General features: G+C 32.5%; 1 protein-coding gene across 5 annotated transcripts in view; it reads left to right on the top strand.

The window, feature by feature from the left end:
- CSMD3 (CUB and Sushi multiple domains 3) overlaps window positions 1-15,689 on the top strand; it is a 1,109,294-nt gene extending 1,093,605 nt beyond the window's left edge. For all 5 annotated transcript variants that reach the window (XM_084749143.1, XM_084749142.1, XM_084749141.1 and 2 more), the window contains 6 exons: window positions 674-739; window positions 3,937-4,095; window positions 5,701-5,813; window positions 6,967-7,054; window positions 8,385-8,520; window positions 13,727-15,689. In XM_084749143.1, the coding sequence (XP_084605269.1) occupies window positions 674-739; window positions 3,937-4,095; window positions 5,701-5,813; window positions 6,967-7,054; window positions 8,385-8,520; window positions 13,727-13,886 (722 nt within the window). In that variant the 3' untranslated portion in view covers window positions 13,887-15,689. The remainder of the gene's footprint in view (window positions 1-673; window positions 740-3,936; window positions 4,096-5,700; window positions 5,814-6,966; window positions 7,055-8,384; window positions 8,521-13,726) is intronic.
- Window positions 15,690-17,765: the final 2,076 nt, after the last annotated feature.

The following is a 17,765-nucleotide window of genomic DNA, read 5'->3' as shown; positions in this document are numbered from 1 at the left end:
CACCAGAATACCAAAGCTTTATTAGCAATTGTTTTGTTGTTGTTAACTCTTGTTACCATCATTAATATAATAGTAGAATTCAGTTTTTTTCCAGGGAGACTGATATACCGGTGTAATACCTGTTTCTTCCAAATCTGCTTCCCATTACTTTTTTAAAAGGACATGACAGTATTCCTTGGGCACAGACTGTGAAAAAACGGTATTTCACAGTTCTGATACTTTCTGTTCGTGTCGAGCCCATGTGTGATTTAATTGGCACATGACCGTCTTTGGCATATCTGAAAGCTTTAGCTTTTGAGCTTATCCAATTTCTGGTACACAGTGAATTGTTCTGGCAAATTCTGATTTGTAAGTGTGAACCCTGCAGAAATAGTTTTTCCTTTTGGTCAAAAGGGACAAGCAAACAATCCTCAGTGTTTATGATGGCATTGACTGTTTTCATTTTAGTTTCTGCCTCTACTCAAAATAGACTGTGCTGTGAAGATTAAATAAGAGTCCCTGTACTAAAGGACTGTGATGGAAATAATTGCCAATGCTGATACACAAGTGTTTTGAATGACATGGGATGAATAAAGAATTTTGAAGTAAATTGGGTAATAATTCATAATAAAATTGATAGTGTCACACTGTGTACAATATATTAACTTCTGGGAATGCTGTTTTGTTGCCACAGCTGGTTCCAAAGTATTAGTGAAAGACCCCCGACCTGCATTAGGAACACCTAGTCCAAAGCTAAGTGGTAAGTAATAGGTTGTTCTAGAAGTTATGATCTCTATAATTAATGTACAATTTTCTCCTTATTTACTTTTTAAAATTATGTACTTTATATGATAAAATTATTCTTGCTATATTAGATATGATCATATATAATATAATATGAATATATTGCATAAAATATTTTTAATATATTTAAAAATTATTGGACATAGTTATTTCTGTAAAAAAATATGCCATGCATCTATCTATATATTTTTATGTTAAGTTTTTCTTACAATAACATGATAATGTTTTTTATATTTAAAATTAAAATGGAAGACAAGACTTAATTTAAGAGATATATACTTAGAGGTATTGTTGTAATATATTTGGCAGAAGATAAGATCATTAACTTCTAAAATTATACAATTTATTTGTAATTTTTTAATTTAGAATTTCAATGTTAACTGTATGTACTAATCATTAAGAACATGGGATTTAAAATCCTATAACCTGGATGTAATTCTCAGTCTAAAATTATTTAGTGTATCAGATATTCATCAGTTTAAAGTATGAAATATACAGTATGTCCCAACTATTTCTTTTACATTATTTTGAATTCCATTTTTGTTTTATAATTTTTTATCTTCAGTCCAACTTGGGAACATAAAGTAAAGCTATAAAGGCTGTTTATAGCCTTAAATCCTTACACAAGAAAGTTCTCAGAGTTCATGCTATATCTCTGTTGAAACCTGTAAAGACTGTGGCACAATAGTCAAAAATCAATACTAAAACAAAACAAATAAAACTGTAGATGACATAATAGAAAAAAACTTTAATGAATGATAAAAAATCATAGAAATAGGGTTTTTTTTTTAAAATAAAAGAGATATAAATATGAGAGAGAAAAGGTTAAATACATTTAAAATTGTGGGAAAATATCAGTAACTATCAATAATATTTTTCTAAACTTACAAAGTACTGTAAGATTATATCTTTATTTTCATAGATGTTATCAAAGATAACTTAATAATCATGTACCAAGGTAATGCTTAAAATATTTTCAAAGAGGTGCCAGGCTCACATCAGTCTACTAGTGAAGTCTGCCACATTTTAGTAGAATGTTCCAGTCATTCAAGTCTTAAAATATTCTAACATTGTAATCATCTTATGTGCCCCAGACTATTAGAAGTACAGATAACTACATCATGTGAAGAAGGAAGTTTGGGCCTATTTGAGTTGAGGTTACTGATGGAGGGAAGAAAGAGAAACGAGAAACGTTACAGCTAAATCACAATCCCCAAAATAAACAATAAGAAAGAGAATAGAAGCCATATTACCTAATCACTTCAGTCTTTCACGGGCATTCACATCACAGTTAGCTGGATGTCACCTCAAAATTTTGAAATAACTCTATTTTTGAGGAAGAGATAAAAGTAGAAAGGAGTATTGTCACCTCACAGGCCATCACAAAGGCCAGACCACTCAGAGATTCTCTTCTCCTCAGGGAAGGGGAAGAATGAAGGCAGCGTGTTGGACTCAAGAGTGGAATCTCACCATGCCTTCCATACTCTATTCTGTTTATGCTCATTGGAAACGTGGAATCTGTAATTAATCAAACAGTCCTACCCCATGAAGTATCCATTAATACAAATTATTTCCTTTAAGAAGCAGTTGTTTAATTTTTTTTTTCTACCACAGTGATTATTCATTTTGATACTACTGATATTGCAGATATGGGTACATACATTTTTTTTCTAAGAATTTAATAGCATCTCCCCAAAATGAGGGTTTTTCTTTTACATATTTTAATTAACAGCCTTAATTAATCTACATTCATGGTATAAGATTGCTAAGTAACAGTTGGTCAAGAATCATCACAACTGAGACAAGGAGAAATAAGCAATGCAGAAAATAGCAATTGCTGATTGACAACCATTTACGAGATACAATCTTAGGGCATCTTTCTCTGTTTCTCCTAAAACCTTCTCAACTAAGAATCTGTTACCCCATGAATATGAACTTTCTAAGGCAGATTATTTTTCTTCTTACTCCTTTGTACATTTTTTTGGGTACACGTTTGTTAGCCAAAAGCTATCATAGCAAACCTGTTTTTCTTACAATGTGTTAAATAAGATAACTGCAGACATAGAAACATAATAGGATAAACTTGATTTTAGGGATACAGTGTTGGTAGAACGATGACTTGACAAAAGTTTGAGAGACAGAGTATAGATAATTCATGATACAAAATACATGGTTGATACACACACATACACAAACACACACACACACACACACACACACACACACACACACACAGCAGTTATTTAGTGATATAACAAGCTCCAGTCTCCCTATTTTATCTGAATCATAATTACCACATTAGGTAACAATTAGCTAAATATTTTACATTTCTTATTTATTTAATATTATAACTAATACATATTAATCTCATATTAATTATGTGGAAATCTCAATTGAGAACTATGAAATATATGCAGAATGAAATAGTTTCCCAATATAGAAAAGGACATTAGATACAAGCAGCCTAACTCCAGGGTCTGCCGGACTAACCCTTGGACTGTATCAGCCACAGTTTGTTCTGTCCCATAAAAACTGGAAACTTCTAGTGACAATTCTTTTATTTCTAAAAATACCTGTAAGCCTCAAAGCTGTCAATAAAGTGGAGACCCTTCACCTCTTCTATTATTGCAATAACTGAACTCAACATTCTGTAAAAGGGACAAAGCACATTCCCTTCAGGCTTCCTCTAGGGCCGTTGGAAAGAGAACATGGTTTACGTTCTTTCTCCACTGAATCTGTCTTGGACACTACAAGAATAGGAGGCCTCTGGAGACATGCCCACAGGTTTACAGGCTCGGTACAATTATCTTTTTCTTTCTGATCAAAGAAAAAAAAGCATTATAGGGGAGGAAATATAAGGAAAGCTTGTGTTTTCCTGATTCTCACTACAAGCCTCATGTCTTCAGTTGTTATGGAGTCTTGCTTTTCTATTAATGATTATTGAACAATCTTAGGCTTCAAAGTTGTGATTTGTTTCTTTATAACTTTATAATTAAATAAAGAATATATTAAGTCATAGTCACCTGAAGATGATTTGTGTTTAGGGATAGATTATTTGTTCAACAGCCTAAAGGATTTAAATCCGGTATCAGATGATCATGTTTAGAGGAGAGTGTGAAATTTAAAGGTGACATTTATCTAATCTATTCACAGTTCCTGATGATGTGTTTGCCCAGAATTATATATGGAAAGGCTCTTATAATTTTAAAGGAAGGAAACAGCCCATGACCTTGACAGTTACTAGCTTCAACGCCTCTACTGGCAGAGTCAACGCCACCCTTAGCAACAGCGACATGGAGTTGCTGCTTTCAGGTACCAGATTCAAATCTAGTAGAAGTGATGTGTCCAGGCTCTCACTCGATCATGATTAACTACTGTGAGATATTTCTCATATTTAATTTTGAGGGAAGAGATAATTTATTCAGAAGTAAGGATTTTAAAGTTTAGAATTAGTAAATAGATATTACTGTACAAACATAAAGCTAAACTGTGAAGTTAAGTGTCTTTAAGACTATTTTTATGTGGAGAGAATTAGAGATCTTGTATTGGACTAGAATTCTCATTTGTCAAAATGGAATTATGATATTGTAAACATGAACTATATCATTATTTCTTTTAGTATATAGAATTATTGAGAAATTATAACTAATAATTTAATTTGTGGTATAAATATAATAAAATTATTAAATTTGAAAATTGCATAAGAAACTGTATTAATTTATATTGCTGTACCAGCTCATTAAGTATACTTGTCAAAATTTAGTATATATTACATTTTAAATATGGAAAATTACATGAAATGTATTATAAAATTTTAATTTGAATGAAAGTTATATTTACATTTTATTAAAGATTAATTTATCTATCAAATGTTAGTAACATTTTTGTTTTATCCAAGTTAGCAAAAATATATTTGTGCTTGTTATAAGGTAATAAGTTTTCTAAACAGATTCCTATTAGTTTAGAAAATTTGTGAAAGCTTTTAATAATTTCATTAGGTTTCACTCACTGTGATTATATATAGGACAATTATAAGCACTTTCCTCAAATATTAAATGTTAAGAAATTTATGTTTTTCTTATTTATTGTGGTTTACTATAGGTGAAGGCTTGTATCTCCTTACATTGCTATTACCAGCACATTCATAGGTTGCCTTGTTAATAAATATATATATGAGTCAATAAGTCAATTTTTAATTAATATTGAATCATAAAATTTTTGCTCAATGCCTGACTTGTCATTCACTTAAGTTTATCTACACTCTAACTTATTCCACTTTGCAGAATATCCAGTTAGAAAAATCACTGTGAATCTTTTTGCTTCTTGTGTTTAGATTGTTGCCTGTGTTTACCATCTTGAGTTATATGTAAGTTTTCAGATATAGCTCAAGTGTTGTTGTACTCAATAGGTATTTTCTGGTAGACCCAGAGTAAATAGACTGTTTTATTACAGCCTGAAATTGATCACATTTCCTCATATATTTACTTACTTGTGTATCATATTTGCAATTTATATTCTAATGAAAAAATTTGAGCATAGAAACCATACATAATTATTTTTGTGACTCCATGAATACACAAAATTAGCAAATAATTCATTGTTAAAGAGCACATCAGGTATTTAAACTCCTGGTTTGTACCTTTAAATTTGTGTGTCTGTCTGATTGCAGGAAGGAATCACTTGGTTGGTACTAGTATTTAAAGTTGTTTAAAATTCACATATGATTTGATTTGTGATTTCAGCTGAGAGACAGGTGCATTTTGCATTTGAGACAGTGTGTGTGCAGTCATCCTTGGACATGAGACTTCATTTATTTATTTGAATATCATGTTTTCAATAATATTTCTCATAAGTTATTGATAATAAGATGAATCACAACTATTTACAAAATTAGATAGATGTCTTTGTAATTTTCAGGGGTCTACAAAAGCCAGGAAGCTCGCCTAATGTTACACATATATCTTATAAAAGTACCAGCACATACTTCTGTGAAGAAAATGAAAGAGGAAAATTGGGCCATGGATGGGTTTGTAAGTATAGTCCTTAAATGCATGCTGTTTATATAGATAGCAAAGTTAGATTTTTTTTCAAAAAAGAATGTTTTTCAATTTAGCTTATTTGAATGCAAAATCATAAATTTATGTTTATAATCACACACATTATATATGTATATATACATTTTAATACAGGCTTACTTCTCTGGTATGAATGGCTTGATTTTAACATCTTCATATATTCTACAATTAATCAATGTATTGTATATATATTAGTGAGTATTATTATGTATTCAGATAGGTATAGTACTCAGAAAACTCACTTTAGCATAATTCATCACTTCAATTAGGCATCTCACATCCTATAGCTCTCTTTGTTTTCATCATCACTCATCCTTGCTTTAGCACTAGAAAGCCAATAATGTGTTTTTTTCTCTACAGATTTACATAGAGTGAAGTTATATTGTATATGGCCTTTTGTCACTGGTTTCTTACATTTAGTGTGATGGAAAATATAATAATCTTTATACCATAGTATTATGATTAACCAATTATCAACCTCACTGTCATGCAAATGGCTAAATGAGAGGCTGGGTTATAAAAAAAAAATTATCTTCTTTGGACTCTCTGGAATGGAAGAAGGCCCAGTATAATTGGGAAACTAATTTATTATTTACTTTTATTTACTTGCATCTGTGTGTGCATGGGGATATGCGTGTGCAACAATACACGTTGTTTGCTTACATAAATGCAGTAATGGCATTGATTTCTCCAAAGCTGTAGGCACAGGTAGTGGTGAGCTTCCTAGTATGGGGGCTGGGAAATGAGAGCAAGTCTTTTTGGAGAGGCAGCTCTTAAATGCTGAGCCATCTCTCCACACTCTGATTCAATTTCTCTATGTTGGTTTATGTTTTAAACAATGTACTTCTTATCCTATAAGAGATTTATTACACAGTGGTATAGTGATATAAAATCTCCAATTTACCAATATAATAATTATTTAAATTTATAAATTGTACTTTTGTCTTTATGATTGAAAATTTGTGCCATGTGTTCATTGCATAGGAGGAATAAAAAAAAAAGAATGAAGGCCAATGCTCACCTTAGAATGTATTGAGTACTTATTGAGGCTTAAATAATAAGGCTATTGCCTGCCTTCATATTTACTCAGATTTTCAAATACTTTCAGGTTTCTGCTGAACCTGATGGAGCTACTTATGTATTCCAAGGATTTATCAAAGGCAAAGATTATGGGCAATTTGGACTACAAAGATTGGGTAATATATTTTATTGTTATTTTCAAGAACTTCCTTTGATAGTATAGACATCATAAAAAGGCAACCGATTTTGTACATTTTGAATTATGCACTGTCAGGATTATACAGTTAGCCATTTTAGCACCTTTGAAGAATAAGCACATTCTTTAAAATATCACTTCTTTATGTAATAACTCTATACAAAGCTTAGTTTTTCATTATGTCTGTCATTAATATGATAAGCTGTCTTGCTCCTAAGCAAATACAAATAAGGATATGTGATATGGATAACATGGAAATGGTAAAGTGTAAATTATTTTTACCTTTTCTCCTGAGAACTATACTACTTCTTTTCAGTTTAAATATTGGAGCAATTTTCTTACTTCTCAGTAGATGTAGTGGCACTGTGAGAAACTTTTATAGCCTGGAAGGAAAAATAACTGTGAGGAATGGGTCTCCCTGAGAGCTTGGTTCTTCTTAAATACACAAATTTTTCTGTTCTATGAAGCACAAGGTTTTGTAATTTTCATTTACAATTCCTCTAACATGGGCAGCATACTTAATGGTCTTTTTGTATTTATAAACACATAGTGTGTGATGTATAAATTCCTGAGGTACACTGTAGCCAATCATCAAACTGTTGTACTGACATATAAACAATGAAGCTATCATCTACAATTTATTTCAATAGATCATAATTTTAAACTTTTATTGTAAATACACTGAGTCACTGGAAAATATATATAGAAAGGCAGGATAAAAAAATTGAATTTTTTATAAATTCATTGAATAAAACTGTTTATCAAAATGCCGGAATTGGGTACTAGGCTGGAGAGCACTCAAGGGAGGTGAAAGGGAGGAATAGATGTGATTAGAACATATAGCGTAAACATATGAAATAATCAAATGAAGTAAACTATTACTTAAGTCATATATACCGTTTCAGGCAACTAAATACATATAAACAAAATAAATAATATGTTAACTCTATAAATAAAATATAATTTATTATTTCATGTAATCTACCACATAAATTTGTGCTGTTTTGAAAATAGTATAAAATACCACTAGCATTGGACATTTACACAGTAATGTCACTGGGAACAGGGTTTTCAGATGACATGCCCTAGTATTTAAAACACTCCGTTTTTAAGAAAAATGTAAAGAAAAATGTAAAGAAAGAATTAATTTCATTTGGATGTTTCTTCTTCTCCATCCTCATCCTTAACCTTAGCAAGCCTTATTTTTCTAACTTTAAAATGGAAGGAAATTATTGGTTTGTAAGTAAAAAAATCAATTATACACTTGAATTGCCTTTAATTTGCTGACATATTTGTGTTGTTTCCATTAGGACTGAATACTTCAGAAGGGTCAAATTCTTCAAATCAGCCTCATGGTACAAATAGTAGTTCCGTGGCCATTGCAATTCTTGTGCCTTTTTTTGCACTTATATTTGCAGGATTTGGGTTTTATCTTTATAAACAAAGGTAAGTGTGTGGAACTCCGTGACAAAAAAAATGTTGACACAAACATTCATGTTATTTCTACTGTGTCATCTCAACTCCACATTTCCACTTTGTGGGTTGTGCAGAATTGTAAACCTTCTGATTCTATCACCCACCCACCCCCCCTTGATCCTTGTGTGCATAGCGGAAATCACTGTGAGGGTGCATGTGATTTAACCGAACTCTTCTTCATTTTGTCTTTAAATTTCTTGGCACAGAGCTTATTGCACATGCTACTTACACATTTTTTATATTGATCCTTTAGAGATGTTCTATCTCCACTAAGAATTAAAATGAAAATATACTAACTGCAGCCAGATTCATGGAGAAAACAGAAAGCTCAGGTTCATGTGGCACTGTTGGGTGATTCTACCCTAGATGGCATACGCCATTCTTCCAATCCATTGCACATTTTCTGTTGTTTTGAAGACTATTCAACAATTACGTTTGTGATAGATCAAAAAATAGTAGCACTTATGATTATTAGGTCATATATATTTTATGTAATACAGACATTGGGAGGTGCATTGTTAGTTAATTCTTCACTATTTGGGAAAAAAATCCCTTTTCAAGTAAAAACCTACAGAAAAAATAATTCAATTAAATATATTTAAGCTTATTTACATATTTACATACTTGTCTGCTGACGTACATTGCCTTTTTCAACCTGCAGGGTTTTTAAAAATTATATATCAGTCTGCGCAATCTAATAATATATAATCTACATATTATATATATTATATATATATAATATTAACATGGTATCTAAGTAATTTTCACAAACACTTAGTTGTATAACTTAATCACATTGAGAACATCCACCATGTCATGTAGAAGGTAGTGCCATGTAGGTACAGAATGTACTCATCCATACTGAAGGAATGTGAATTTATTAGCAGTTCCTCTCTGATCCCTTCATGTCAAACTTCAGCCAAATACAAGGAACTACAACTCTGTCATTTTTCTTCTTTTGGGTTTTCCATATGAATTCCATCATAAAATGTGTGATGCTTGTCCGTTCTTCTTAAGCGTAGTGTTTTAAGATTTCACTCATGTGCTATCTTTCATCACTGTTTTGCTTCTGTTGAACAATATTATGTTGTTTGGGATATTGGTTTTTTTGTTTTTTTGTTTGAATGGGCTCAGTCTTACATTGTTGGGTACTTGAGTTGTGTCAACATTTGCTATTGTGACTAATGCTAGTATGTGTGTGTGCATAACGTTTTTTGTTTCTTGAATGTGTACTCTTAATTCCCTTGAGTATGCACTAAAGATTGGGATTGTTAGAGTGTATTTAATTCTAGTCTTAACTTACCGAGGAACCAACAAGTGATTTTGATTAGTAACTATACCATTTTGCATTTTCAGTAGCAATGGGTCAGTTTTCTGAGCTCAACACAAACTCTCTAACACTTACTTTGTATTTTTTGTTTAGCTTAATTTGCTACAGTATCTATGATAGTATGTTCAAAATAATAATGTTTCAATATAATTTTGATTTAATTCCTATGGTTTCTGATAATGTTGAGTCTATTCAGTTTTCATTTTGACTTAATTTTTGACAATTCCGTTTCTAATATTTATACCATGTGTACCTGGATTTTCGCCTCTTCCAACTCCTCCAGTGTCCTTACCACCTTTCACACTCATAGCTTCTTCCTCTATAGCAGCTATTAACTTTGGGTCATGAACCCTTTGGGAGTCACATATCAGGCATCTTATATATCAGGTATTTACACGATGATTCAAAGCAGTAGAAAATTGCAGTTATGAAGTGGCAACAAAATAAGTTTAAGGTTGGGGTCACCACAATAGGAAGAACTATATTAAAGTGTTAATAAGGTAAGAACCACTGTTTTATACTTAGTATTACTCAGATACATGCACACACACACACACACACACACACACAGAGAGAGAGAGAGAGAGAGAGAGAGAGAGAGAGAGAGAGAGAGAGAGAGAGAGAGAAAACAAGAGAAAAAAAAACCTGACCTCATGTAGGATTGCTATTTATATGTGTTTAGTGTTGACCACTTAGGATTGGAAATCTAATAAGGAGGTTTATCCACAGATAAGACTAATTCTCCCTTACTTAGCTTCCATTGATTGCTTGTTCTTATCTAGCGGTGAGGCCTTCTGAAACTTCCTCTGTCAGTATTTGAACAACTGGTGCTGTCACTATTTGCTCTTCTTTTTGCCAAGCTTAGAGCTAAGATTTCATGGAGGTGGCATTTCTTGTTATGTGTAGAAGACACCTTAATTATCCTGCTCTACTCACTCTTTTTTTACACAGGGTTTCTCTGTGTAGCCTTGACTGTCCTGAATTTGCGTTGTCGGCCAGGCTAGCCTCAAACTCACAGCATCCTCCTGCCTCTGTCTCCTGAGTGCTGGGATTAAAGGCTTGAGCCACCATGCCCAGTTTTTTGTTTGTTTTTGATTTTTCGAGACAGGGTTTCTCTGTGTATGTAGCCTTGGCTGTCCAGGACTCACTTTGTAGACCAGGCTGGCCTGGAACTCATAGTGATCCACCTGCCTCTGCCTCCCAAGTGCTGGGATTAAAGGCCTGTGCCACCACCTCGAGCTTCTACTCACTCTTGAAAAATCTTCCTAACCCATTTCCCATTATTTTCCCTGAGGCTTAATAGTAGAAGTGCATTGTAGACTCACCAATGGGAGGTGGACACACCAGGTTCTCATGTTTTCTGAATTTTAAGCAGAACTATGTAGTGTATACTTACACATTGAATTTTTTATCTTGCTTATGGTGTTATTGAGTCCTTCTTATACTAGACTTCAAACCTTCATAAAATATATAGTGTGACTAAGGTTTTCTTTTCATTTTCTTAATATACTATCTGTACAAAAGGTCTTTTTACCCTCATTATGTTGTTTTTTTAATTTTCATTTTTGTTTGTTTGTTTTTTGTTTCTTTGTGACAGGGTTTCCCTGTGTAACCTTGGCTGTCCTAGACTTGCTTTGTAGACCAGGCTGGCCTAGAACTCACAGTGATCCACCTGCCTCTTAAGTGCTGGGATTAAAGCCAAGTGCCAACATGCCCAGCTGTTGTTGTTATTGTTGTTTTTAATAATTACCAAATTGAAACTGAATGTTGTCCACATATCTTTTCATAAATTGGATAGATATAACTCTTGTATTTACTATTTAATGAAATTTGAGTAAACCCATATGCATACTGTAACATTTTTGGTGTTTTAAAGCTTGGTTAAACTTTTCTTTAAAGATATACCCTAAGGATTCTGGTGTAGAGTGCTTGTCCATTAAACATGACACTCAGGGTGTAGTCTCAGTACTCCAAAAATTGGGTTGTGGTGCTGCATGAGGGTAAAAGCATGAGCATATGACGTTCAATGCCACTCTTGGATATGGAGAATTTCAGGGAGCTTGAGATACGTGAGACCTTGTCTCAAAAACGCAGATCATTCTCTGCCATGTCTTGTATTTATTGACTTAAAAAACAACTTTCTAGAGCTTAAAAAATTGTCTTAAATCCTACACAACTTAAGCATAATTGAAACTATACCTAGCTAGTCTTCAACCCTATCAGAGACTTGAGAAGGAATAACATTATTACTTGGACTCACCTAGATAAGGGAGATAGTATCTTCTTCAGGGTTGCCAATTACAAAGGAGCTAAACATTTACAATGTAGCATTTACACTTGGCTTTCTGGCTTGCTATGTAAGTATTTTTACTGTATATGATTTATTATAAATAAATCAAGTCTAGATTTTAAAACTGTAGATCAATATTAAGAAGAGGTGGTAGTGGTACATAGCCTTGATTCCCCTCCTGTCTTGATTCTTACCTAATGAAAAAGAGATGGCCATAATATATTACCTAGTTATTATTGTAAGTATAATTGATCAAGGAATGACGGTGATGAAGTTATAGCTATGGTATAGTATTCACCCTGCAAAAGAAAATTTTCATCAAGTAAATTTTATTTAAGTAGGAATGTAAATCTAAGTTCCTATGAGTGCTTTACAATTTACTTTCATTGAGTTTATCTCTATTTTAAATACTAACAATACATAAATTGTCACAGGAATGTAAAGTAACATAATACAATGTGCGAGAAACAATTCAGCGAAATTGACAGTTGAAACGTACAATGCTAAGTACCAGGAAAAGAATCAAGAATCAAACTTATTTTCATATAAAACCTTTTTAAGAATTAAGATCTAGAAATTAGTTACATCATTTCTTCCCTTTTCCATAAAAATGCAGCACAACATACAAATTGTAAAACACATTTGGAAAAGAGAAACAATACATGAGCATTAGTGAAAGGGGCAAGAACTAAGGAAGACACTCTTGATGCAAACGTAGCTACGCCAATGTGCCTAGGCTTCAGTTCTTTAAGTAAAGGTAAATGTTTAATCACTAGTAGTGATTGGGAAACATTTCCATAACAGAAATGTCAGCAAGAATTTTTTTTTTACCATATTATTGGCTCTTATATAAATAAGATGACAACACACCTGGAGATTTTCGTTTATGGAGTAACTAAATTAGCCTTCTGTCTGACAGACATTTGCTATCTAGTCTTTATGTGCTTACCATTTCTGATTTAGTATAGAATTGTATCCTTTTTTTTTATTCTTCAGGTCTCAAAAAGAATTTTAATTCCCAGACAACTTTTCCCTCATTGTTTTTCTTAAAATAACTTACAAGCTAACTGTTACCATGCTAACTGTTTTTCTTTGAGTCATAACAACCATCACGATCTAGTCTTCTCCTTCTGTTTATCCATAACCATTACCCTTCTATCACTTCAATGTAAATTCACAAGAACAATGATATTATATGCTTTGGAAATGTAGGTGCATTATATATTGAGAATGATGCTGGGAATATAAACAGATGTTTAGTAAGCATATGATAAGCGAATATATGGCAATGAGAAGATAAACCATCCTGATTTATATTTTATATGTACACAGTAATTTTTTACTTGTCACAAAAATTTGAAAGAGTAAATCCATGTATTTTATTGATATGATACTTGTAGGTAATATTTATAAAATTTACTAGGTTGGGGATTTCTTAGTTAATACTTTTAAGTGACATTATCCCCTACCAGTTATAATGAAAGTGCATTCAGTGAACCCTAGTCCGCTATTTCTAATACCCTAACATGACACTATAAATGTTGTTTTTCTAACAGGACTGCACCCAAAACACAGTACACAGGATGTTCTGTTCATGAAAACAACAATGGCCAAGCAGCCTTTGAGAATCCCATGTATGACACGAATGCCAAGTCTGTGGAGGGGAAGGCCGTACGATTCGACCCCAACTTGAATACAGTTTGCACAATGGTATAACACGGCAACACGTTGCCTTCTTCAGAACCCTGGAAATCGACACACTGAACAGTGCACTTTTAGTTCACTGCTAAACAAAGCACACTTTTCAGGACTTGCTGGGTCACCTTTTCCTGAGGAATAATAGCGAAGAGTGTTTTTGTTTTTGTTTTTGGTTTTTTTTGATAAACTGGATCAAAATTCATCTTCATGTTTACCGTGGAGAGTTTTACAGAAATCTGGCTGCACTCTAAGAGTGCTTACTCACAGTTTATTTGCTTTTTTTAAAAAGGAGATTATTCTAAAACATAAAATTATTTGCATATATTGGAGGAGCATCCACTATCAGTATTTCTGTGCTTTATAAACTATATTAGAGGGACTGGGTTAAAAAATGATATAGGGTAGAAAATAAGAGCTATACTTACCAGAGTCAATAGATCACTGACTTCTCTTTGCTGTCATTAACTACATCACACTCACGTGTCTGTAGTTCATACCACAAATCTGCAATTCATTCTTTTTACCCAAGGCATCGTATTCCTTACTTCCTTGGATATTTAGGAATGACACATGCCTTTAAGTATATATGAGCTAATTGATACCACAGAAGAAATAAGGTTGCCCACTCCAATCTGGCATTCTGTATTACTTATACAGATACTACCTTTTGAAGAATCATTTTCAAGTTTCTGCTAATGGCAAGGTCATTTTGTGACCTTTTTTTTTTTTAATTTCTCCATTATCAAGAAAACAGTTTTATCCACTGAGCTATAAGATGCCCTTAGATATTTGCCTCAGAAAGTATTTTGGCTCACAAAAATTATCCGTAAAGATGTTTATTTTGCAGTTATCTAAGACACCAGCTTGATAACCCTTTTTAAATCAAACACTACAATGGTTTTCAAAGACCTACTAGAATAAATCAATTATGTCTCCATTTAATTATGTCTGCATATCCTTCCAGCTGAATCTTTGGTTTTACTACTTTAGATACTTTTTAGTTTCTTTGAACAATGAGGTTTAATATACTCTGATCTACCCCTTACCTTAATGACTAAAAGAACCAAAAAAAATGTTCTTTCAGATTACCAATATAAATTTCCCAAATATATGTATCCATCAAATTTTGACAGGTTTTTAAATGTTCTGTCTATACCCTATTTTTAAGAAGTAGGTATCAGGTACAGCCAGTGTTTTTCATTGTCTCATTAAAAACAAGTTTAGATGTTATGTTGATCTCACTTAAAGCTACATCATACATTAGTGTTGGCATTTTTAGTTCCTAGAACATTGTCTTCCTCTTTGTGTTCATCAAGTTTCATTTCATTGAATAAAACACATGCCCATTGTGAACTCTCTGTTGTCCATTTCAAATATGGATTGTTCTGTGAAGGGTCTCACTTTTTGTATCATGAGACAAGAGTGCCTAAGAGAAACCATTGCACCTGGGAGCACCGCTTGGAGCTATCTCTGCATTTAGTGAATTTCTTGTAAAAACACTTTGAGATACACTGTTTTGGAAATTCATAAATTTTCTCAACATTGTATTCTACTGACAGGATGCGGTTTTAAATTTTATGCCATCTGTTATTTATTCTTGTTTATTCAAATGACTGCAATAACAATGATTCATTCACTAATGTTAAGGTTAATATGTTTAAGATCTTGTTTAAATGACGTTTCTTCTGCAACTGGCTACTCCTCTTATATTAATGCATACACTTTTGTAAAGAAGTATATTTTTATGATAAAAAAACTTTGTAAAAGTATGATGTAAATTTTCAGTGCAATGTAAACAAATAAAAAAGGATAATTGCTTTTGTAAAATGTGTATTCTTTGCAAATTCACCTTTAGCTTTTCTTTTGTAAAAGCAAGGCACAGACCTGTTTTCACTTGATACTTTAAAAAAAAATCCCTCAATTGCATGTCACATTGTAACTGGTAAGAATGTTTAGTTTCTTCCTTTGTTTTCTACTTACAAATGTAATAGTCTTTTATAGGCAAATAACATACCAGTAAATATAATTGATTCCAGTACCAAACATAGGCTCACTATAGGGGACCCATGGAATATGATATAGTGACATGAATTTTTTAAAATAAGGGGCTTTATTGACATAAGTACAGAGGAAAACAGAGGTATGGTCATATGCACCTCTATATTAGGAATGAGGGATTTATGAATAGGGAAAGAGACATGCTGCTAGATGACTACATGATAAGATATGAAAATGTTTAAGGATCTTTGTAGATGGCCAGCATCTCTCCTTGCTTATATGTTTTTATGTTCCATAGTGAGAAGGTACCCTGTCCTTTGAGGGGCATTTAGATTTGGAATTAAAATTCATGATTACCATTTTCTCCCTCATAAAAGTGTGTTTTCTGCTTACACTCATCTGAGGAAGTTCAAGTGATAATTGCTTTCTGATTTCCTTCAAGAACAATGTAGTTGTACCTTTGATTCCTGGATCAATAATATTTTTCTAACTAGTTTAAGGTAATAAGAGCCCGACTAAGAACTGTCCTCAAATATGACTTTCAGTGGTACTGTACAAGTTTATATATAATTAATATTCTCTAATATTCCATAGTGTATTTTTGTAAAAATACTTCTGTAACATGTTTCATAGGTTAAAACTCAACAGTAACAACATACCATGCAAATAAGTCTATTTTTTAAAGCAAAAGAGTGGTATCAACATATTCATGAGTAATGTAAATATCTGTGCTCTGGAAAGTTATTGTTTCTACAATGTTACGAACATAGTATGTTATTTAATTCAATTTTACTAAAGAACTTTTATGGTATAAGAGGCAACTTTTATTTAAGGGATACTTAGACCCTACACTGTGTCATCTTGTTCTCCCAGCCTTGTTCTGTCATTCCTTGCTAACTTTATAACACCCCCTTCACTCCTAATTTCTTTGTATTTTCAGTTATATTTTCTAATTATTTGTATTCTCTTCTGTGTTTCATTCCCTCTGTTTTTCTCTTTTTGTGCCTTTCTTCATATGTTTTCCTTCCTTTACATATATCTGGTATTTTAGTTTTTATTTATTTAAATTTTCTTCAGTCTTCAATTTTTTTCAAAAGTTTGTAGAATTTTTATGGTGATAAAAAATTTTTAAAAGCCTTATCGCACCTTTTTTATAATCTTAAGAAAATTAAATATATGAGTATACAGAAGCCTGTGTAATGGTGGAAATGACTAAAAGGTGAGATTTGTTTTACTATGAGATATGTTCACAAGTGAGTGTGTAGAAATGGACATAATACAGACTAAAAGATCAGTCCCTGGGTGTTAATCTTTTTTAAGGCAAATTGAAATACACCATTTGTCAAAGTACTAACCATTGACTATTCATAAATTTAAAATAAGCACAGTTAAAAATAATGTTTAAAAAAAACCAAAACAGTTTATTCCAGTGGATACAGGCTCATGCTGCCAAGCCTTATGTCTGAGTTTGGACATTTGGACACACATTGTGGAAGACAAGAATCAACTCCCACCTCCATATGTGTATTGCTGCAGGAGATCAAGGATGGACACACACACACACACACACACACACACACACCAATAATTTTGGCTAAAAGAAGATTGATTTCTTTTTCTTTAGGATGACTACTACAGGTAAGGTAATATTGATCTAAGAAGATATACATGTTGTAAAATTTGAGAAATATCTGTCTGTCATCACTTCTGTAGGTTTAGTATTCTGATGTAATTTAAGAGTAGATTTAGAAGCTGCTGGGGAATAGAAGGGACCCCCAGACATTAGATTACGCTCTTCAGAATATAAACAATGGAAGTGGTGAACACAAGCCAGACACTTTGCCAACTTTAATAAGTCCCTCTGTGTAGTAAGTTTATTAGTCTTGTAAAAAGAAGCAC

The sequence above is a fragment of the Acomys minous genome (genome assembly GCF_964271855.1).
Source record: "Acomys minous genome assembly, chromosome: 12".
Lineage (NCBI taxonomy): Eukaryota > Metazoa > Chordata > Mammalia > Rodentia > Muridae > Acomys > Acomys minous.
This window is presented reverse-complemented; position numbering and strand designations above follow the sequence as displayed.